Consider the following 24,576-nt stretch of genomic DNA (forward strand, 5'->3'; position numbering starts at 1 on the left):
TTTCCCACCATCCCGGGTTCTGGGCAATTCTTTGATCAGCTCTTAATGCAGAGTTCATCTAATGGTACATTCTCCAGTCTCTACTGAATGTGGCAGTAATCTTTCTTCAGATTTTGCTTATATTGCTTTTTTTTTTTTTTTTTTTTAATAAAAAATGTGTTCTTTAACCTCTGAAAAGAAAATTAATCACTTTTAAGAAATTAATCGACCTTTATGCAGTGATAAGTAACATGCTCCCCTCTATTTCTGGTTCCTCAGTAACAGTTCCTGGACACATTTCAGCAGAGGAAGTATGCTTATTATGTATTCACTTTCCCTTAGCATGTACAGCCAGAAATTTAGCCTTTTCCAAGATACTTTAATTCTTTGTTCTATTTTACAAATTGTTCACATCTAAATGCCTTATTTTCAGATAAACTTTCAGTATAGTATGTGCTACATTTTATTCAATTTTTATGAATGCTTTCAATTTTCTCTGGTTGGGACCATCAAGAACGTGAGGAACAATTAGTCAATAGCATTAGCAGGACAGTTCTGAAACCTGTTCAGTGACTTCTGTGCAAATCATGGCTCGGTTGAAAGGAGAGATATGATACAGTGCCTTAAGACAAAACAAACCAAAAGAACAACAACAACATGAACATACAAAGCTGAGAGACAAATAAGAATTTTCTGCTGTCGATGCTGTTGTAGAGTATATGATTTTTACACTTCTACTACACCTCAATTACTAAAATGGGGATATATATGAGAAGTTAAAACTGTGGCATGTAACTAGGAAAAAGCCAGATAGATAGCCTAGTTTGTCAGGTACCCACAGAGAGATTCTTTTTGTTCTCTCAACCTGTTTTGGTTGTGGTATCTATTTATATGTGACTGGAATATTTCATCGTCTCTCTGAATATTATGTCACTGCTTCTCCAACTATATTTCTCTGTCATTATGGTTTTAATTATGTGAGAATGTTAATCTTTGGGACATGTGTATCTTTTAAGCACCAGATATTGTCCAGAATGTTCATTGTATTGCGACAAGTTGGGAATCGATCTTCGTGCAGTGGGAGCCTCCTGCTTCATCCAATGGTGTGATTACCTATTACATTGTATCAGTTGAAGGAAGTTCTACAATTTTTTCACCTAATATTACACTTCATACTTTCCAAAATCTGCTTTCAAATATTTCTTACCAGTTTAAAATAAAAGCTGCAACATCTGCTGGTGATGGTGAAGAACAGATATGCAATGCCAGTACACTTCCAGAAGAAGGTAAGTAATTACTAAATTATTTACTTTACTTTAAATGGTGATTATGAAACAAGCAGGCCTGAAATGCTACAGGCAGATGAATGCCTGCCCTTTTAAGATTGGATTCTGCTAGTGGATAATAAAAATAGAGGGCTTCTTTTTATGGTTTTAGAACACGTCCTTCCTTTCTAGCTTTTTGGTGATTTTTAAGTTTTACGTTGGTAATGCACCCTCTTGTTTTCTCAGGGTCTTTTGTCCATCAACAAGATTCAAAATCTGCTTTTGAAGAAAGTGTTATTTTAACATTAGACATAAGCATGATCAAATCTTACAGCATTGGCTGGAAAAATATGCAGTGATCTTAACTGCTGTGTTGAACGTGGATGCAGGCAAGCATTTACCTAATGTACACTTTCTTTTAAATCAGAACTGATGAAAAGCCAGTCCTGACTCAGAGCTCCAGTAAGTCCAGATTGTCAAGCTGATGCCTGATTAAAACTGGGCTTGTCCAAAACCAGAAACTTTTGAAGACAGATTAATGTGAGGCGTGTTACCCTCTGGTAACAGGAATCTTTCTGAGTCACCTGCTTCCTTGAAGGTGGAGGAATGTTGCGGGTAAACTCAAGGAAGCCTGCCACCCGGAAAAGTTAGCTGCTGGGATTTTTGAGGAATTTTGGGTTGGTTGCTAGTTTTTTAGGAAATCTTGGAGAATCTGTGCATGTAATACTAGCCCTTGGCTTGAAAGACAGGCTACTAGCCTGTTGTCTATGTTTTATAGGTTTCTACTTGTAGGAGAAAAATAAGCCTATTTTCTAACAACACGTGGCTTACATATCTTATAGCAAGGGGTTTGCATGAGTGAAGGATCATACTACAGTATACTTATTTATTTATTTATTTTTGATATATACATTGCATAGACTCTTTCTTGCTGTCTTAGTATTTGACTTGCAGGTTGTTGCTTAGTCATATTTACAGCAAACTAGATATTATTAGGACATTTCCTTAACTGTGTGTTTGCATGAATTGTTTTCTGGTGACTGGCTACTAGGAATTGGAGATTCATGGTTGGGAATGGAAACAGTTTTATAGCTGTTGTCAGCTTCTTATTTATGGTGGTCTAAGATTAGTCACAGAATATGTAGCCAGCACTGAGTCACTGACAATGCATTTATTTCTGACATAAAGTGAAATCGAATTGGCTCCGTGTCTTACTGCATAATGTTTGACCTTTACATTTTTACCAAGTTCATTTGCCTCTTTTTTTTTCTTTCTTTTCTTTTCTTTTCTTTTCTTTTCTTTTCTTTTCTTTTCTTTTCTTTTCTTTTCTTTTCTTTTCTTTTCTTTTCTTTTCTTTTCTTTTCTTTTCTTTTCTTTTCTTTTCTTTTTCCTTTTTTTTTTTTTTTTTCATTTAGGTGCATTTTTTCATATCTGAGTAAAATTAAACATGAGTCATGAAAATTAAATTTATGAGGAGATTAGTAGATTTTTGTGTCTAATATTGCTCCATTGTCATGGTAAACCACTTCTGCCAGGCTGCAGTGCGTTACAAAAACTATCAACTTTGTAGCGGTAATGTTACTTGGTGTTTAAATACATTATGCAGTATATGAAAGATAATATAGCAAGTACACATGCATAAATGATTTGGAATTTTATGACTGAATAGCTGTTCTTGGATTATTTTCAAGAAAATGCGCACATTGAAATGAAATTTTATTAGGGTTTAATGAGTTTTTAGAAGGGAAAAAGAGCCATAAATTGGTAGGATAGTTCTCAGAAAGGCGTGCTAAAGCTATGCAGCTTTGGTTAGCTCAGAAGTCTGGGGATTTTGTAAGAGTCATTCAGTTAAGAATAAGCATAAGAGAATTAAAAAGCCATTTGGGGCATTTACTGTTCTCTGAAAATCTATTTATTTTAATATTAGGATATGCAGTATAATTTTTCTCTCCTTATTACTAGTCCTATGTAATATTATAAATGAATACAAAGCCTTGTAAGAAGTTGAGGGCCATGTTTTACTGTGGTGATTGGTGTTTACTATTTGTTTTCTACTAAACAGAGATTCATTCATAACTTCCATTTAAAAGAAATATTTCTAAGAACTTGTCAAAGAAACATTTTCTAGATTAATCTTTTCTTATTTTTTCTGGCCTATACTAACTTGTAGCTGTGTACAAAAGTATGCTTTATGGATGAAAAAAGGAGTGCCTGAAAGGATTAATAATAGAAAAGTTTCTTAGGTCTTCTAGTGTGGAGCTGGCAAAATACCATCATCCATTATTCCTTCGACATAAAACAAGTTTATTCTCTGAACAAGTGAACCTTTAAGGATTTCTGGTTTTGTACTTCCAAAATGAAGTTGCCTACTGGAAAATATAGCCAGTTTCATCTAGGCATGTGAAACACACAGAATGGGCTTAAAACATTCCACACCTCCAAGAAAATGGTCTGTTTCCTCCACCATATGCCTTTCTGTAGTACATGGCATCTCATGTACTACAGTCCTGTGAGTTGGAATAATGTGCATTTCTTCATTGCCTTGGGAAAAGAACTACATATGACTGTAATGCACTAGCAGGATCCTTTAAATGAAAGAATATCGTGACCAAGAATTTTTCAGGCTTTTTTTTTTTTTTTTTTTTTCCCCACAGAATTCTATTTTCTTAATGTAGTCTAGATCTTTTTTTAGATTTTCTAATTAGTTGGTATGTCCAAATATAAGTTGGTGGCTTTGATATTGATGGTAAATCTTCACTAGACAAATGCAGTGATCAGATGGTGGCTACCCATGAAATTGCATTGATGTTATTTTTGTAAACAGGTATATAAAAATAGAGGAATCGTATAGTGTAGGATGATTTTTTTGTTTGTTTTTAATAAGGAATAGGTCAACTCTGAACATAAAAGAAATGATGGTAAGATATACATACAAAGCTGGCATTAAAAGCATTTACAGGTCAAATATATTGTTGACTGAAAAGTAGACAGTAGTCCAGTTTGTCAGTAGGTTGAGCATTTTTGACTTAATTTAAGAATAAGGTACACTGACAGGTGTCATTACTTTTCTAAGCTTTGTTTAAGGTGTATTTTTCTCCTTGGATACAAAGGATTTGATTTTTCAGTCCTAATATCCTACAGCTAGGTACTGAATTTTCTAATGTCAGAGACTTAAATCAAGGATGCATTTTTAAGACATGTTCTCAACTGTGCAGTTTCCTTTAGAGCATATCTGATAGAATCAGTCCCAAGTTATGGGAAAAACATTCTGCAGGTTGGGTTGTTTTTTTGGTTTGTTGTTTGGTTTTTTTTTTCCACTTCTATGTTAGTGAAATCATCTGGGACCTATTTATGATGTTCTTGTTCATACCAAGCAAGACCTTATATCACATTGAGTCCCAGTCCATGCTAGAGTAGTATTTAGTATCACCAGGGATATCAGCTTAACTCAGGAAACTCCGTTGGGTAATAAAACTTTTAAAAAATTAATGGAGATAATCAATACAGAATATTCATTTTCTTTGCCAGTACCTCGATTTTCTGAAGATCATTTTGTTGAGTGCTCATTGCTATCTGTTCTACTTTGTTCTTCACTTTCCTCCTCTTGATGCTCTTAATACCACCCAACAGACTTCTAGGCTGCCGCTGTTCTTTTAATCCAAACTCCAGCTACAAGCAGCTGTTCTGTAGGCAGACTTTTTTTTATTAACTTCGTTAGGAACTATGCCATATCAGATTACTGTCTTCTGTTCCCTGGCCCGTGCAGCTGTAGTCGTACTTTTCCACAGAAGTCTTTACAGAAAGCTGTAACTTTTCTCAGTAGATCTTTTTGTAATTGTGTCCTTTGCTGCCCTTGGATATCTTTGGATTGCAAATAAGATTTTTCCTGCAAAATATTTCTGTGGCTTTAAACCAGTTCCACTAACACATTTCCGCTTGATCTGAGTCTTTGTACAGTCAGGTGCCTTTTCTGCAAGAAATTTCCTTTCATTTGGTTTCTCAAATAAAATGTTAATCTCAGAGTGGTCCACCCGCTTTGGAAGAACTGATTAGCATTGCAGCCAGACGAGCATAGGGAACTGGGGCCAAGATCTGTGAAAGTCACTTCTATTTAGGTGCTTAACTTCCTGTCAACTTCAGTAGGAGTTCAGGCACGTAAATAGGTTTTAGGAGCTTAAGATCCTATGTGGATCTGGCTTCAGGCACTTTTCCTTGGAGTTTGTCCATCATGGGAACAATGGTGGATGAACTTGAAAATACCTCATTACTTCTCCAGTCCAGAAACTGACTTACCAGCATTTCATGGCTATCCACTCTGCCAGCATCCAGGCTGGCTTTCAGAAGCTGAAGTAAAAAAGATTAAATTGAAAACTATGGAGTACATTGCATCAAAGTTTTCAGACTTTAGTTACTCCCAAAGCTAGATGAATTGCAGCAAATGCAGCATAGCTGAATACGGAAAGACTGCAGAGTATAGAATGATGAACTTAAGGGGTACTGCCCATGATTTGTGAAAAAAAATTAAATATGTGATTAGTACTAGAATTACAATAAGCTGATCAGGGCTCAGTCCTAGACAGTGTCCTAGATCACCCCGAGCACACTCTTTTTCTATATTTTTTTTTCTTGAAATACATCCTTTTGGAATTCAGGAAGAGTAATGAAGTGCCTTGTAAGCTTGTATTTAAGCAGGAGTATATAAGAGCAGACAGATAAGTCTTTGATATAGTTCCAGTTTAGCCTAAAAGAATAATTCACAAAGATGTAATTTTTGGCTTTAGTTGCTTTTAGTGTGAACAGTGATCACTTCATCATAGTTGAGTCATGTTTGGAAAATTTAAACAAGCTGCATGATTACTCTAGGAAGCATGGAATGGTTTGTTCAAATCAGTACCATCTGTGGAGAGAAAAAGTTGGGGGAATTTTAGTCATTCTTGAGGAATGGAAATCTGATTCTCCATGCTGGAGTAATTGTAATCCTCTTTGTATCTGTAACCCAATAGCATAATTGTCTTGAAATTGTGTCATTGAACACAGCCAAGTGCAGGAGTGCCACTGGGTGTCACTGCTCCTTACTGCATTGAGCCCCTGCAGTGGACTCTGGGGTCACATCGTGGTTTTTCATTCTAATGACAGATTATGTTTATAATTGATGTTTATGTAGAAGAAATGACATAAGATTAACTAAATTTTAAACTGAGTAATTTTAAGGCTCCGATTCTGTTTCAAAGATCTAGGCACTGGTACAAAGACAATTGTGTCTTCTACTAAGTGATCATTTGTTTTTGTAGATTTGAAATATTTTGCACATGCAGGTCTTAGAAAACTGGGGGGAAAAAAACAGTGACATAAAACAGAAATAAATGCTTTTTGTACAAAAGAAGTCTTTGTCAAATGTCTGTTGCCTTTATACGTGCAGTTTATCTTTCAAAATGGTAGCTTTTATGTACTCACTGGGATTTTCAGACCATCTTAAGCCTTGAAAGAGTAATTTTTATGGGCTCCCTCTGCAGGCAGGAGGAAAAAGGTCTCTTCTCACGGTCTCATAAACAGTTTCTCTGCCCTTCGTTCTTCTCCTTGCTCACTGGGAGTTTGTCAGTACAAAGAGCAGGCTCTATTCAGATATAGGTGTTTTGTGCGAGTGCCCACAGATCACAGCCACTGGTATTTTTCCTTAAACAAATTGTATTTCTCTCAAAGTGTCAGGCATCTCTTCTGTCTTTCCTACAGAACTGTGAGCTCTCAAGTTGAAACTAGGGGACTAGGGTCCTCTTCTTGAATAGGAAAGCCCACCATGTGACTACAACATGGGCAATCCTCTGCCAGCTATCACCTGTTTAACCTGCAGTTGTTCCACCTGTAGCTCTACCAGCTGTGCAGTTGGAATGAATATATATTTCCACCTTCCTTTTGGCACTCAGCAATCAGCTGGTTACTGCCCACATTAACTTGTTTCTACATTTTTCCATTATTATATTCAGACAGGTTCTTGTGGTTCTGCTTTTCAGTCAGGAACCTTGAATATGGTAAGATGTGTGGATAAAGGATGCTTTTTAAGGATTGCGTTCCTTAAAATCTTGTGATGAGGAAGCATGAAAATGTATTGTGTCATTTTTCCTATGCTCATGCAGAAAGCTTTAAGCTTTATGCAGGATAGTTTACTGATACTTAATCCAGACTATTGTTTAAATGGGAGTGTAGAGCAATAATCAGTTTTCAGCTGTTGGATGTCTGTGATGGTAAACTAAGGGTTATTAGGGTTGATTGTTTCAGTCTCTTCATTGACCAAGTTTAAATTTTTATTCCAAGCCATCCAATGTTGGGTGTTCCCATCACAGCAGAAGCTCTTGGTCACGTGCCTGGCATAGTGAGGTCACATTCCTTATTTAAAAAAAAAAGTAATCCTCCTCTTATTGAAGAGGAGGATGGGATTTCCTTAAATTACCTTAATTTTGATCTGATCTGATGTTTTTGGAACTGCTGACTCTTAACTTCTAAATTCCTGGAATGTACAGCACTGAGTCTTAGAAAGACTTTATTTTAATTCCAGTACAGGGTGAGATTTGGTGACAGCTTTTATTTCACTTAAATGATTTTATCCATTTTATCTCAAATAATTGAGTGTGTAAGATTAATATTCTTTGCAGTTCCTTAACAGATCGCAACAACCTACATCCTAATCAAAAACAGGATTTTTAAAGGATACAGAATTTTCATAATAATCACTGAATGTTCCTCCACCTTTCTTTTCCAGTTGCTAATGGATAAAATATTTCTTTACTTGTATTTTCCTAATTGTGAAAATGGGTGGGGTTTTTTTGTCCAAATTTAACAAATTGAGTATTGCCTCTCTAAAACTGATAATGCAAGACAGTTTCAACCTGATTTGCTTTAATTTACTATTTCTGGTACTTGGCTTTTTTCACTGTAATAATAACAGCAAATCAATATTGATTTTGGTGTTTTGCAATAAAGTGATGGAAGTTAGCTCTGCTAAATAATTTTATTATTACTTTATTTATTTATTTATTTAATTCAGTTAGCTTTTGGTCTGTTTTTGGTTAGTGAGCATCAGCCTGGGAGTATGTGGGGCTACTGTATACTATGACAGAGGAAGTCCCTGTGACTTCTGTGTCTGACCTCTGTCCTGCAGGCTTCATCTTCTTTGGGCTCATATGAAGGGACTTGAATTTCTCAACCTCCCTGTTGTTCAAGCTTGTTTTGATTGTGAATCTGCATCTCTTTCCTGTTAAATATTCACATTTAGTGGAGAGCCTTCAGCTTGCTATGTTATGATGATGTTTTTTGCACAAATTGTGGCAGGTGAATGCTGAGATCAGACATACCCAAAAGGCTAAAAAGAAATATTGAAGGTTTCCTCTTTCTTCTGCAGTAACATTGGCCTGGAATCCTTTTATTCTTTATGTAAGCCTTTGGGCTTCTTCAGTTTCAGTTTGGGATACATCACATGTTTTATTTTACCAGCAATACTTCTTCCCTCAGAAAGTCCAAGAAACTCTTTAAAGCTAAGTGCACTAAATGATTTCTGAGCTGATTTCTCTGCACAGTTTTTGGTGGTTTTTTTTTTTTTTTTTTTTTTTTTTTGCCCTAGAGTATTAGTATTATCTTACAGAGGGTCTTAGAGATAATATTAGCTTACTGTATGACTATTTGATATAGCACAAAACCATATGTTGCATCCAATCTGCAAGAGCTGAGAGTACGCTGTTGGCTTAATATAGATATGGGTAGATGTGTGTGTATGTGCACGTGTATGTACACTGATATAAATCTGTGTGTATATACATGCATATATACATTTTTAAGTAACAAAGTAGGAAACTTCGTGAAAAGTTTCTTTTTCTAACTTGTATGGCAATATTATTCATGTGCTACTCCTTTTGGGTTTGCTTAATTTGTTTGCTGAACAGCTTGTAAAACAGCTGTATTATGCAAAGATACAGAAACACACTGCGTGTATTGATACCATTCAGAAGGTGAGACAAGAGAAGGAGACAAATATTTCTAAATGAGAGGTGAGGAATCTCAGTCAGCAACAGCAGTAAGGGATGCTATGGATAGGCCGAAAATAACTGCTTGATACACTCTCCCTGAGTTGAGACATAGCCCCAAATGTAGCAACAGCAATGTCACACCTCTCAAAGCTTGCCTTGCATGCCACACCTAAAAGTATTTTTCTGTATTTCAAAACTATAGTAAATGTATGCCACCTATATATATTTGGTGTAATTTAAACCAATACATTTATTCCTTATTAAACCTGTGGAACTGAATCTTGTAGTTCAGACATGCTTAACAAATTATTTTTTAAACACCGGGTAAAATGCTTATAGCTGCAATCACTTTCCATTCAATTGAAAATCTATTACAAGAGTTTTTATTTGTAGTTCCCAGTGCTCCCAGGGATATTGTTTTTTCCAACGTGCAATCAACAAGTGTGACTTTGAATTGGAGGTCACCGAAATTGGTTCCTGGCTACTTTCAAAACTACAGGATTACCACACAGCTACAGTCTGTCCACTGCAGTAACTGGGAAACCAAGGAATGTATTGAAGACGAGATTCATCAATATTTATATGACAAAGTAGTCAGTGCCCAGATAGAAGAGACGGTGTATGGACTAAAAAAATACAGATGGTACAGATTTGCAGTTGCTGCCAGTACGAATGCTGGATATGGAAGTTCTTCTCCTTGGATTTCTACACAAACACTTCCTGGCTGTAAGTAAGGATGTCTGTTATGTGTTATATTGCTATAACAAAGGGTTGGTCACCTAAATAAGTAATAATATATAGTAGATGATATTGCTTGACACCTGTGTTGATAGTGAATATAATAAGGATTAATTACGATTCTTCAAGTAAAAATATCATCATATAAATCATTTTGTAGGTTTGCGTATGTTACATTACTTTAGTTTTTACTGTCCTTTGGTTGTTCAACTGTCTTATTTGCTCAAGAGAAATTTCATTCTTTAGCCCAACTCTGTCTAGAATTGGTACATCTGAGTTTCATCTAATTTGGATTGATATGTTCTGTTCAGGACATCTTCATATGCAAGGCATGTCAATGAAAAGTCTTTTTATTCTTTGACTAAAAGCCTGTTCATTCATATGAGCACTTTCCAAGAATTCTGCTGAGCATTCCTTCCAGTAGAATGTAAACAGTATTTTCAAAGGAATTATGATTTCTTTTCAATACTATTATCTACCCTAAGTGGCAGAGCAGAGTAGCCATGTATTGTCTACAAGGCCACCATGACATATGTTAGGACTGCCATACCTCTGCTGAAGATTTCATTTAACTGTCACAGATATGATGTCTGAGAAAAGAGGAATGTAACATAAATTATGTATGTAGTTCATATGGGAACATGTAACCTTTCCTACCAGTCTGCAGCCAGCTTAAGTCAGAGCGCATTTGAAATTTGGCCTTTGGTCTGTGTGGAGCAAAAGAGAATCACCATGAGAAGCCTGTCTAAATCACAGCTCCTTCACTCCATTTCACAGTAATCTTAATAGACCAAGGACTTAAATAGCTGTGTAACAAGGATCATTCAGTGGTCCACATACTTACTTTGTTCCATTCATGTTTTTACACATGATGTGAATTCAGGAGGCTTTTGTATTGGTCTTATAGTACCTGTGCACTGTGTGCAGTAATAAATCCATCTGTCCACAAATATGTTAGTTTTCCTGCAAGGTAAGGAAATGTAGTAATCTTCATTTGCAGATGAGAAACTACAAAAAAAGTTCTAAGCTCAAAAGTGCAAAGATATTTAGGCACCGTGATAGCAAACTTCACAACTCATTTTTTTCATGTAAACCAGAGAAGCTGTTCTCTGGACTGAAAAGTACTGGAATCAGCTACAGAGTCATTCTCATGAGCACTTTCTTTGTCCAGTTCTTGTGCAGATGCTATGCTTGTAAATTAATACAATATTTTAAATGAAAGGAAAATGAAATAAACAGTTGTGACCCCAGGCAGAGCAGAAAATAGCTAGCAGAAGTTGTACAACTTGTGAGCCAGCAACCAGAGCTCTGGGATATTTCTTTACATTTCATATATCTCAGCTGCTGGGATATGCAAATACCTTGATAAAATGTTGCTGAGTTTAGGGAAATAAGATATTTAAACTGAACAGAGAGGCAGATAACCAAAACACATATCATCACGTCAAGTATCATCTTTAAGATTTCCTCTCCAGACAGTGTTAGTGTGGTTTACGAAAGAAATAGTTTCCTATCTCTCCTACTGAGGAGACAGAAGTTAAAGCAGAAAAGCTTCAGTGGACTGCTTAACACCTTCCCATGCTCCATGTCTTTAGTGGGGGTACAGGGCAGCAACAAATTTCCTGTGAACTAAGATGACATGTAGAGCGATCAGCTGCCTGCAAAACACACTGCCTCAGGATCAAAAAGCACAGGCAGGATTCCAGATATTGTGGCTGGATGCTGTCCTTTATCCTGGGGGCAATGGCAATCAGCTGAAGAGGAAAATGAGAAACAGGACATGTCACAGCTGGATGACCAGCTGACAGCTTCAGGAGCACCAAGAACCTCCCTGAGCAGTGTTTAGGCCTTGGCAAAGCAAAGTTTTCAGCTACCTGACCTGATACATCCAACAGACCAGTCTGTAAAAATACTGTTAAATACAGACTATTAATGATTGCTGTTTTGCAATTTTTACTTCCTGTAGCAGAGAAAAGAAATTTGGGGGTGCTCCAGGAGGTCCTGCAGAGTGCATCCACTGAACAGGTGCATTTTCCCCTCCTCTCTCCAATGTGGACTGAGCCAAGCGCCCTCTGGATTAGCCTGCTGGTACCCAGCCAATATACATGGTCTTCTAGGGCTTAAGGGTGCTTAGATGCTAAGTAAAATAGCCTGAGTACTCAGCCCATAAAATAGTGAGAGTCGACTGTTCAGGTCTGAGGGCAGAAGTTAGCCACTCTGAAGCTGTTGTTTCTCTCAAGCCTATATTATTATGCTCATATTCAGAAAATTACAGAATTTAAGCAAAAATTGTTAGACTTAATTTCAAGGACATAAAGAGATAAAACCTCATCATCAACAACAAAAAATACATAACAGAAGCCCTTGATAATCTTTACATTTTCAAGTGTTCCATGTTACACTTGTAATACTACAGCAGCAAAAGCTAATAATTCTGAATATCCATCAAGGTCTCTTATATTTATTTATTACAGTTGTTCATTATGAAGCTAACCTTAAGGCCAAAGGAATTGCATGGAGATGTTCTGTACTGAAATAAGTTGCAGTTCTACTCTGAGGAAAATGCTACAGGTTATGCAGTAAGGTCCACTTCTCAAAACCAGATAAACTATTCAAACTTCTGCCTTGCAGATTGTTCTCACAGGAATTGTCCTACTGTCTCATACAGTATTTTGATAGCACTGTAATAGCTTAGTGTGAGCCAAATTTACCTTGACAAAAAATGAAATATTTTCAGCATAGATTTATGTAGTTATCAGTACAGAAGATCACAGTGCTGTGTCACAGTAAGGGAAGGGGCAACAAATGTTTTCCACAGTTGAGGAAATCTGTTACCTTACACCTGCACTTAGCCTGAGCTTCACCTTTGCATTTATAAAGTGAACAAGACTGTCCAAATTCATTCCTTCCAAGGAAAGGTCACTCCGAAGGATCAGCATTAGCTGGAAAATGAACGATAGTGAAATCATTGGGCTGATTCTGGATCTCATAGTGCAATGCTTTTTGGTAAACTGCCAGGTCTCCTAATGCCAGAATGTACTGATACAAAGGAAAATCCCAGATGTTAGAGTGTCCCAGGAAGGATAAGAAAAAGATGCATGGAGCATAAAGTTATACCTCTCTTTTCAGCACCGTCTTTCCCAATTCCTGCAATTCAATTGTGTGATATACTTAAGGAAATTTTATGTATGGTGAGAAGGTTTTGTTGTATATGTCTTTTGTTGTATACAAGCAGATTTTGCCTCAGAGAACTTGGTTTTCTATGGTCCTTTAATTCTCTCTGAATGAAATATTGGAGAATAAGTATGGCCTAAGATATAGTTGTTTAAATATAGATAACCTGGGTAATTGTAAAATGAAATAACTGAATGTCACACTTAAATTTTGGAGGGAAAAAGAGAAAGAATTGGGCTTAGCCAAACTGGCAAGCATGATTTTCTGTTAGGAGACTGAACGATTTCTTCTTATTTTTGAGGATTATCCTAAATGATGGGCTATCCAGACTTATCTTCAAGCTAACACACTTAACTGCTGCCTTAGCATCAGGACACAGATGGATGGGAAAGATGACCCTGACCTCCATAAGACTCACATTCCTCTGCAAGGATAGAAGCATGATAATCAGGAAATGATGGTTATTAGTTACAGAAAATGCATTATTGTGAAAAGCAGGAGAAAAGTGCTTGTGAGAGGAAGTGATTGGATTATAGGGGAATGAGAGAATAAGACTAGGTCATTTCTACTGAGTAAATTGCTGTGATTTATAAGAGAAAGGGTATAGTGATATCATGGCCTTGTATTGACTAGATTAATTTCACAAACAAACCTAAATCAGAGCATGGCAGTTACCCACTGTTTTAAAAAAGATTTTTTTAATGAGACATGAGAAATTTTAGACATATTTCATTTTCTCGTTCCCTTTTTTATTTCAGAAAACATTCCCTGATCTTGGTATATTTCAGTTGATGTCTGATACTGGACTTTTCACAATGAAAGTAAACTGGGTATTAAAGTTTTAATGTATTTTGTATAAGTATCTGAAATACATTATACTCAATTAGAGTTTTTTTAAAAAGATCTAAAAGTGTATCAAATAGGACCTGCATATGGAAATAAAACAATAACTTTAGACTGGATCATTTGTAGATTAGGTTAAGATGAAAATTATCTCTACAATCATTTTCTAATGTAAATTTACATCTGAAAAAAAAAATAAATGCTTCATTAATGTTGTAAAAGAGAAATGGAAAACTGCCTTTGGAAGCTTGGTTAGTTTGGAAGGAAACCAAGACTTAGGAAGCTGTATATACCATTATATTTTCAAGAAATTGCCCTTTAGTTAATGTAGAACCACTGCTATACTAAATGAAAGTCACTGTCTGAACATGAAAAATAAGATTAAATTGCTCAAATTCGAGTTAGTAGAGGAAAATACCCACTCTTCTCTTTCATAGTTCATTCAGTTAGTCTTCATTCTGTTGTTCCACCCTACTCACTATTTTTGAGGACTACTTCAGCGGCTGAATTTGATCCTCCCTACAAAGTATATTGCATTCCAGCACACCAGTCTAAACCCTGTATCCAATATCTTGAACTCTTCACAGCACCTTCTCAGCTTCCTATTTGAAAAAAAAGGAAATTGTAAGAAACTCTATTTCTTAAGGTGATTCTTCTTACTTGCTTACAGCTCCTATTACTTTTAAATCTGTTTTTTCTAGAGATCCTTAATATGTTAAGAGTAAATGAAAATGAAATCTAGAAAACTTCTATTTTTCTGTAAAGCATTATGTCTACTGGTACTGTCCAACATTATTGGAATCTTTTGCAGAAGACTTTGTGGTTCTGTAATTTCTCATTGCATGATTAGTTTGACAACAGCTCTCTCTCATATATTAGGCATGCCTATTTGTGTAAAGAGCTATACATATATTTTGCATGTGTCCTACAAAACACTTATAATTAACCTGTAATAAATTAATAAATGTGTAAGCAATGGTTATAATTTCTATTTATGAAGAAGTTCTAGATATTTAATACTCTATAAATGCTGTGGTACTTGCAACAAGAGCTGTGTTTATAAATCCCAGTGAACACTTTATCAAATGAGAATGAAATGTGTTACCATTATTTAAGCGCTTTAAGCACTATATAACAAATGTGTGAAAATATTATTTTCAAACTGGAAAATAATCTCTGCTCTCTGTTTAACTCTGTTAAAATTGATTGGATATTTGTTGCGCATTTATTTAACTGTGACTCACATGTATATTTTTTTCTATAGCTCCAGATGGTCCTCCAGAAAATGTGACAGTGTTAGCTACATCTCCTCACAGTATCAATATCAGCTGGAGTGAACCTGTTGTCATTACTGGCCCAACACGCTATCTCATAGACATTACCTCAGTAAGACAACTCTGTTTTATTTTTGATAGTAATACAGATGTTTGATGTTGTAAGAACTTGTATAGATGTTTTTAATAGAAGTACAAAAACACACAAATTGGAATGAAAAATTGTATATATGAAGTGTCCATTTTTACATAAATTCCACATACGATTTAATTGCACATTCATACATTTCTTACTGGGAAACAGATTCATTAGTTTGTATGAAAGAATGTGTGCTACTAAAAAGTCTTGCAAAAAAAGTTTAGCAATAGATGTGTACAGGAAATAAATGTGTGCTTTCTTCAAACAATAATGATTCTCTTTACCAGTAAAAATGATAATGTAAAAGGTCTTTGGCATACTCTTATAAAAGAGTGGAGAGCTTAGCAAGAGGATGTGACTTGTACAAAGTTACTCAGTGCATCAGAGGGCAAATTTTAAAGCCAAACTAGATTTTCCACTCATCAGATTAGCTATATTTTGGTAGCACAGTAATAACACTTCTTTCTCCTTGATCTTTATAAGCAAAAAAAATTAAAAAAAAAAAAAAAAATTAAAAAAAAAACAACACAACCCAAAAAACCCGACATGACAGAAAAGCTCCAGTGGCCGTTCTCTTTTCATCCTGTACTACATTTAAAACAACCATTAATAAACCATTAATAAAGTCATTTCCTGCCCTGTAGCAAAATATGGAACTTTATAAGTTTGTGCATATGAGAAGTTTTAAGTAGGATATAGGATCCTTGATAGTTCCGAAATTATAGAGATAAGGCTATCAGTGTAAATGGAAGCAGTTCACTAGACTTCATCTAGGAAAACTTTCTGCTGGCAAGTTCAAAAATTCTGCATAAGCCTACTGGGTAGTGGGGTAAAAAATGAAAGAGTATTTCAAACTATTTGAAGACTATAGATATAAAGTTATTTCAGTTTTCTGGGGTAAGAGTAATATCTATATATTTTCAGTTGTTTTTTCTATTTGAGTCCTAAGGATTGTGGATATACTAAAATATTAATGATGTGAGTTTTGTGCAATTAAAATTTCTAAAAAGAACAGTAGAAAATAATGAATATTTTTATACTCCTCAGTGAAGTTACATTACAGAGTAATGTGTGCTGTAAATTCATTCTACATTGTTTACAGTGCAGTCTGTTCAATTCTGAACACACTTACCTCAGCAGTAGGAGGAAGGACAGGCAGACAGACAGGAGAATAACTAACAGGGAAGGCACAGAGCCTTGTCCTGCTGGGGAGATCACAATTAATTACATTACAATCTGTATTCCTCTTTTACTGAAGTTAAAGATTTTTTCCTGGTGAAAATTTCCAGACACTTTTTGACTAAATGTGATTATAGTGGATCAATAGAAAGACTTCTTTTTATGGTTTTAATAAAACCTTCAAATTCAGTTTTGAAAGCTTGATATTGTGTGCACATTATTCAATCAATTGATATTTAAACAGTTCCTCCTTGATCCAATAATCCTACATTGTAAACAGGGTGTCATCAGATTCTGCACTATGAACATGTTACCAATATGTGAACAATGTAAGTTGCAGCAAGTTTCTTATTAAGATAAACTATGCTTCTACCAGAATTCATGAAGTTGGTAGGTTAGAATTCATTAGTAAATACATTCAGATTGTTTTCAAATTACTAGGATGTTTCTTGAACTTAGATCACAATACTGACCTATGCATATTTTATCAATGTCATATTTTAGTTTGTCATGCTGCCTATTGTAATTATAATTTGTCATGAATATTATGTTATTGAAAACAAGTAAGGAAAATAAAACCAAACCATACAACTTTTGGAAGACTATAAATATGATGATACAGTGTTGTGATTGTATTTTATCTTTTGTGTAAATATTTATATGCCAGATTTTTGATAGTCAGATAAGAAAAAGTATTTCAACTCTTGATGGCCATCCCAGGAAATGAATGTCTGCTTAGTCCATCAAAAAGTTTAGTTCACGTTAATCTCAGTGGGGATAGATGAGTATCTGTCAAATAAAAGGTATGATAGAACTGTTCTCATGTTTTAGCAGCTGTGTTTAATACAGATTACATCCAGTGGGAAAACTACTGTACAGCTACCTAATCCTCTTTTCAAATTACACACTGAAGAAACAGTAATGAAAATGTAATTAACTGAAGCAGTGGGAATAGACATATGCTAGAAAAAAAAAAAAAACATTTTTCCTTTTTCTCTTTTTTTTTCAGCTAAGATTAGAAGTTATTTGTTGGATATAAAACCAATAGATTTATAGATTTTGTAGATTATTTTTCTGCAGAGCTGCAGATTACTTGAGACTTTCAGATCTTGAGAAGTAATCTGGTCCATACTGTAGCTCTAACACAGGAACAAGAGTACCTGGAATCCTCCTCGTGATTCATTATCCCACTCTTAAAAGCGAGGAAACTCCTCGACAAACTCCTATAGATGGTTCCAGTTTTTCACTAACCTTACAATCTCAGTTTTATATATATATGCTTAGGTAAATTGTTGCAATATTCTGTAATATTTAATCCTGATCATTTTTAGTGCAAAGGTAATTTCTGATTGGATTTTCAATTTATTATATTTACTTTAGTAACATCCTTTTTATATTTTGCAGTTACTACTGTTCTCTGCTATTCTCTCTTTTCTAGATTAAACTCCAATTATTTCTACTTTCCAGTTCTGCTAGTAACAGAATCACCCCCTTTTCACTATCTTAGAAATAATTTTGCTATTATATTTTGCAAATATAATATTTGCAGAGAGAGGAATTTCTCTCTCTGTGATTTTAACATAAGAAATTAGTACCCAATTTTCTTTTCTTTCTTTTTTTTTTCTATTTTTTTTCTATTCCAACCCATTTTCATCTGTGTAACTACTCATTTTCTGTATTTCTGCCTAGTTTGATTCCCATTTCAGATTACTTCTTCTCCTATGACCTTATTTTCTGTAAATTGTGTTATGTTTGCTTCGTGGATGAAAGTACAAAGTCTCTTCCAATTAAACAGCCCATTTCCTAGTCACATACTACATAATGTGTCAAGCAAGCAATAAGGGAGTGAGAAGGACGTATGTTCACTGTTCAGCTTTTTAATCTGCTTAGCTGAAGACTTCTTGTAAACTCTTCTATGCAAATGATCAGGAAAGGAGGAAGGTAAAAATAAATGTGTTTAAATATCCTGCTGTTGATTGTTTGAAGTCTTGCTTTTTTACTATTTTATTTTACAGGTAGATAATGAAAATTATAAAGCCCAGTTTCTGAGGACGAATGATGAGGGTAAAATATTAGAAATTTCTGATTTAAAAGCATTTACAAGGTATTCTGTAGTAATCATTGCCTTTACGGGGGATGTTAATGCTGCAGCCATTGAAGGCAAAGCTAGTTCTCCAGTAATTGTCTCCACTTTTGAAGCAGGTTTGTATTTTTCTCTGCTTTTTATGAATCAGTGTTTGCATTTTTTCCTTCATCTGATAAATGACAGTTTTAAACACATGGTGCACTTATAATACACATCTGTTTTCACAATAATTTTTTGCTATAATATTTAGAAGATGTCAATCAGCAAGAAAGTGATGGTGATAATAAATACTTTACCTTTAAGTGAAGTGATTTTTTGTATATGGCATCTGTACTTACCAGAGTACATAATTTGTGTGTTCTGGATGGAAGGAGGTTGCTACTGAAGGCCTACAAAGATCCATACTAGAGTCAGCTATTCCACACATTCAAAACAATTTGGAGAAGTAGGTAGATATTAAGGAAAAAGAAAATTGCTGAACTATTGAGTTATTCAGAAAAAATAAAGTGAAGAGATGAGTGTGAGGAAACCATATGAGGAGTCATGACACCAACATTTACATTACAATAAGTAGACAGCACATGTTTAGGAAAATAAAGACTGATGTTTGTGGTGAAGATAAAATCCTAACTTAACATAGATGGTTTCTGATTGCGCTATATCTGATGTCTTTGCTGGTATTGAGTTACTTCTCCTGTGGAAAAATGAATGAAGATTAAATTAATTGGTAGCTGAGACTGTCTTGAGAGCTATCTTAATTTAGTAGCCCTTGCTTTCATGTTGGAGTGTGATACATTATAAGGTGCAGTAACCTTGCTGAAGAACAGTTACTTTTTCCATCTTGTTTGTACAGTCTAGTGTACAGCGGAGTATCTGACGAAGTTATATAGACTTACTACAGAGGAGCCCAAGTTAGAATTTGTTGTTAAGGGTTAAAAAAAAACAACTGGAAGATTTAACAACTGTATCTAAATCCTTGGCTGAGGGAATGTGTTTACCTTCAGTTACTTGATTTCACTATTTAGAGGTCATACTACAGATTTGTCTGCTCAGGTAGAGCTGTAAATATTCAGCTGCTGGGAAAGAATGTTACAGACTTTTCTTTCAGACAGGGACATAGGGAAAATGATTTATATTCCTGCTGTCTTGACAATATACTACTGGAATAGAAGTTTGATAAATAACTGTCTTTGGCAAAAGGGCACGTCGTGTTTGTGTAGTTGTTGGCTTCTGGTACATTTTTGGACAAAAGCTGAAACACTTGCTTGACCTACAGTGATTCCTTTCTAGTGTCCGGGCATCTGATAATGGAAAGGTTTTTTGTTAGAGAGTCTGCTTTGATAAGCAAAGACTTTTACGAACATGGTAGCTTGCTTATATGTCGAGAGGGAGCAAGCTGTTGACACGGCTTTCAGGAAGGGCTACTCTAAACTAACACTTGTTTCTTGCTTGTCAGCACATGCAAGGATTTGTTTACCTTTGTTTATTTCAAAGTAAAATGATGCCTTCAGGCTTTCTGAGTAAAAATTGGAACTTGTCTGAGTAGAAACTACAGAGGATTATCTAGTAATAATTTTTAATATTTGTAGCATTAAATGTTATCATCAAGAATAACATTTTACTACATATTTAACTTTTAATTGTCTTTATAAATATTTACATATACAGTTAAAATTTCGAGATGTTTTTTTCACTGGAAACAGAAAATACCAATGAAATAATACAAATAGGTAAAAGTATTATTTGTAATTTTTCAAGAAGCTTTACTCTAGTAGTCAGAGTATTGAAATGATTTAATTAGATGACTGAAATTTCTATTTCAGTACCTGAAGACCCACCTAACAACATAACATTTCAGAAGATACCTGATGAGGTAACAAAGTTCCAAGTGACATTTGTGCCACCGTCTGAACCAAATGGGAATATTCAGGTATATCAAGCTATGGTGTACAATGAAGATGATCCTGCTGCTATCCGGATCCACAACCTTAGTGTCATTGATAAAACAGATCAGTCAGTCACAGCCATGATAGAAGGACTGAAAGGAGGACATACGTATAATGTCAGTGTAAGTACTGATACTTTTTCTTTGGATTTTTCCCCTGGTGTGACTGAGAAATGAACGAACACAGAGCTAAGCGAAATACAAGATTTTAACACAGAATGTATAGGGGTGTGAGGAGTGTGAAATCAGAGGGAAGAGAGGATTAATGAGGAGAGTGGAGAGAGAGGCAGCAGGAAACGTGACTAATGATAGTTTTGCTCAGGAGCTCATAGATTCATGTCCTAGTGAAGTATGAAACAAGACTAAATTTCACTCTTACTTACATTGCTAGTTTAGTACAGATGAAAAGTCCTCTTCTGCAAGGGGAGCTTACAAGGAGTATGCACTATAGGAATAGCAGAATCATAGAATGGTTTTGATTGAAAAAGACCTTAAATATCATCCAGTTCCAACCCCTCTGCTGTGGTCAGGATAGCACCCATCATATCAAGCTGCCCAGGGCCCCATCCAACATCGCCTTGGATGCCAAAAAGGATAGGGCATCCACAGGTTCTCTGGACAACCTTTTTCAGTGCCTCACCACCTTCACAGGAATTGCCTTCTGATACAAATCTAAATTTGCTCTTTTAGTTTAAATCCATTACCCTTTGTCCTGTGACTGAACTCTCTATATGAAGGAGTTCAATCATATTGAGTAGTATGTGAGAGAGTGACATAACTGTTTAAGTGGGTTTGTTTTTCTCCTGTAAGAACTACATTACAAATGACAAAGGGTGACTGTACTCGGGATTGTAAAGAAATAAGAAGTTCTAGCAAAGTATGAATGACATAAAGGAAGTGTTTCAGCCATTCATCATTGCTTCAGACAGATACAGACTTGAAGCTAGTGCAAATACTTATGAAAACATTTCTCTTTTTAAGGTGTATGCAATTAATGGTGCTGGTGCAGGGCCAAAAATTCAGTTGAAAATAACCATGGATATCAAAGGTACCTCTCATAAATTGTCCTTTATCTTAGATCTCTATAAATACTTCAGATATTGCTGTTATACCTGTGACTACACAGCTGTGTGCCTTCAGCTATTTCTAGAGGCATCATGAACAGGAACAGGAACACATAGCTGATAAGCTTGAATTGCATTGCTCAGTTTTGCTGTTTTTCACTGACCATATGCTAAACCATATGCAGTCTCAGTGAAATTGAGACTTGTTTTGAGACATTGTCATCCATAGTTTAACTGCCATGAGCAAACATGTCACAGAGGTGTGTCTGTGTATCACATTCTTAGAAATAAATACAATAATTGACTGAAATTTTTCTGAAAAATTAAGATGCAAACTTCTTATTGTTTTTAAGTAAAAACTGATATACAGGACATTTATGAGAACACATTTTTAGAGGCTTTAAAACATAGTTAGGACATGAAACTGTCCCTGAAAATATGCTGATTATTTGTCACCCATAACACAACTACATGCATGAACAAAATGCTTGCTGTGAAAAGAACTGAAAACAAAACTCTGTGGTATATCTTTGTTTAAAACCAGAACCACCAAGGCCTAAAAAGAAACCAACACCTGTTTATGATACCAACGGGGCCTTACTTGTCACAGCAACAACAATTACAATCAGAATGCCAGTATGTTATTACAGCGATGATCATGGACCTATCAAGAAGATACAAGTTCTTGTTGTGGAAGCTGGAGGTAGAATCCTAAAAATTGATTTCAGGATTTTAAAATTTCTTTCTTTTCAGCTTGTTTGTTTTTTCCCTTTTATTTATTTTTTATTTATTTATTTATTTATTTTTTCTTTTTTTCTTTTTTCTTCTTTCTTTTCCCTGGTGTGTGGGAAGGGATTATCAGAAACTTCAAGTATTTTGAGCAAAATATCTTCCACAATACCTGTGGGCTGGATTTTGAGAACACTTGCCAATGAAGAATCATCCGCATTGCTTGATGTCACCCATGTTATTCTAGTCCTAATGTTTTTATATTCTCTTTATCCATTTCATTGAATAAATACATACATTTGGCTTTTGTGAAAACTGTATAAATAGGAGAGGTTTCTCTATTTCTTGCTAGTTTTTCTTCTGTTGCTATCAGTTTTGCCTGTAAAAGAATGCAGTCGTGTGGTGGTTGATATTTCTATTTCATAACGGGGGCAGAGGGATTTATATAAATCCCTTCTGTAGACTGTGGGTTAGAATGTGTATTCCCTTGTATGGCCTGATGAACATTTACTCATGTGAACAGTCTCGTGATACTCTTGAATAATTGCCTACCAATGTGTGTGGGAGTTTCATGGTTGGACATCATATGGTCAGGCTTACTTTACCTAAGAAGAACAAATTCCAGGTATTTAAATAACTTCTTTTGCCTGACTTAAAAGTGTGACAGTAAAACGTTCATACTAAATGGTATAATTACTCATCTTTTCCAGAATGATGTATTTTAACACTAATCTGAGAGACATTTAATTCATAATTATCATTGTGAAGATTCTCTTGAACTGATAAATATACAAGTAACATGTTAAGCAACGTTTTGAAGATTTTTCTCCTATCTGAGTTTCTTTATTGGTTATTTCATTTATGAAACAGACTCTACTGTATTTAAACACTTTTTTTTCTTTGCAAGCCAGGCCCAGTTTCAGTGTCAAATGTCTCATATACAAGTTATATCTTCTACAGACATAGCCTGTATGTGAGACTGCCCCTGAAATTTACTAGCTGACTTACTTTAAAATAGCAAAATATAGTTCATGTGGGTAAAAAGAATATTTGGGTTGAAATACAAACATGGTGATAGTTTTAGTTGTATAAATGTCTCTGATAGCTTACTGAGCTCTTAAAAATAACCTATTTAACTTCTTTAGTAAAGAAGTTTAGTTTAACTTCTAGTTAGTATATGAATTATTTCTCATCTCTTTTCTTGATAATAGCTCAGCATGATGGAAATGTTACTAAGTGGCATGATGCATACTTCAACAGACCAAGGCCATATTTTACAAATGAAGGCTTTCCAAACCCACCATGTATAGAAGGAAAGGAAGAGATGAGTGGTAAAGAAGAAATATATGTTATAGGTGCTGATACAACATGTCTGATACCGGGCAGCAAAGACAAAATATGTAATGGCCCACTGAAACCAAGAAAGCAGTACCTGTAAGTACACTTGTCTCTAGATTTATCCAAGAGGAAGATTTAAGTGAAACATACATTTATACAAACATACAAAACATATTGTTCAATTATGAAACAGCATAGCTTGAAATGATCGTTCTGACTCTTACCTTTATATTATTTATCTGAAGAGTAAGTGTGGAAGACAGTTATAAAAAGAACATTTTGGGTAACAGAAGATGGATACTGAGTTCCTGAATTAAGACCAAATTCAAGATAAGTAGCCTTTACACATTGACACTAAGTCATTCACATGTGTCATGATATCACTGTTGGGGGAAGATAAGGATATCAGAGTATATCATACAAAAACTTTAAAACAGTGTTTAGTTTCTAAATTAAACACTTCTTAAGGAAAGAAACACAGATTTTAATTTAATTAGCTTTCTTTGTTTCATTTTACAGATTCAAGTTCAGAGCAACAAATGTTAAAGGACAGTTTACAGATTCTGACTATTCTGACCCTGTGAAAACTTTAGGTAAGGAAAGTGTCACTTATTTCTTTTGTTTCCAAAGAATCAGACAATTCTATGCTCCCTTTTAGTAGACCGGATTCTCTGTAATAAACTATGTTAATTTTTGTTAGAGCTAGCTTAACAAGAATTCACTACCTGAATATTCTAAAAGGATCTGGCACTGTTTCTCCAGCCCTGAATGTTTTGGAAAATACAACACAAAAATTGTTTCATTAGGC

General features: G+C 35.0%; 1 protein-coding gene across 1 annotated transcript in view; it reads left to right on the forward strand.

Annotated features, from left to right (window-relative positions):
• The window catches only part of PTPRQ (protein tyrosine phosphatase receptor type Q), a 110,971-nt gene that overhangs the window by 59,578 nt on the left and 26,817 nt on the right, over positions 1–24,576 (forward strand). The window contains exons 42-50 of the mRNA XM_085537687.1: positions 996–1,265; positions 9,653–9,985; positions 15,279–15,400; positions 18,622–18,808; positions 20,516–20,760; positions 21,619–21,685; positions 22,246–22,404; positions 23,642–23,864; positions 24,288–24,361. Of these exons, the coding sequence (XP_085393813.1) occupies positions 996–1,265; positions 9,653–9,985; positions 15,279–15,400; positions 18,622–18,808; positions 20,516–20,760; positions 21,619–21,685; positions 22,246–22,404; positions 23,642–23,864; positions 24,288–24,361 (1,680 nt within the window). The remainder of the gene's footprint in view (positions 1–995; positions 1,266–9,652; positions 9,986–15,278; positions 15,401–18,621; positions 18,809–20,515; positions 20,761–21,618; positions 21,686–22,245; positions 22,405–23,641; positions 23,865–24,287; positions 24,362–24,576) is intronic.

The sequence above is a fragment of the Coturnix japonica genome, chromosome 1, assembly GCF_054131305.1.
Source record: "Coturnix japonica strain WE chromosome 1, WE-NBRP24, whole genome shotgun sequence".
In the NCBI taxonomy this organism is placed as follows: Eukaryota; Metazoa; Chordata; class Aves; order Galliformes; family Phasianidae; genus Coturnix; species Coturnix japonica.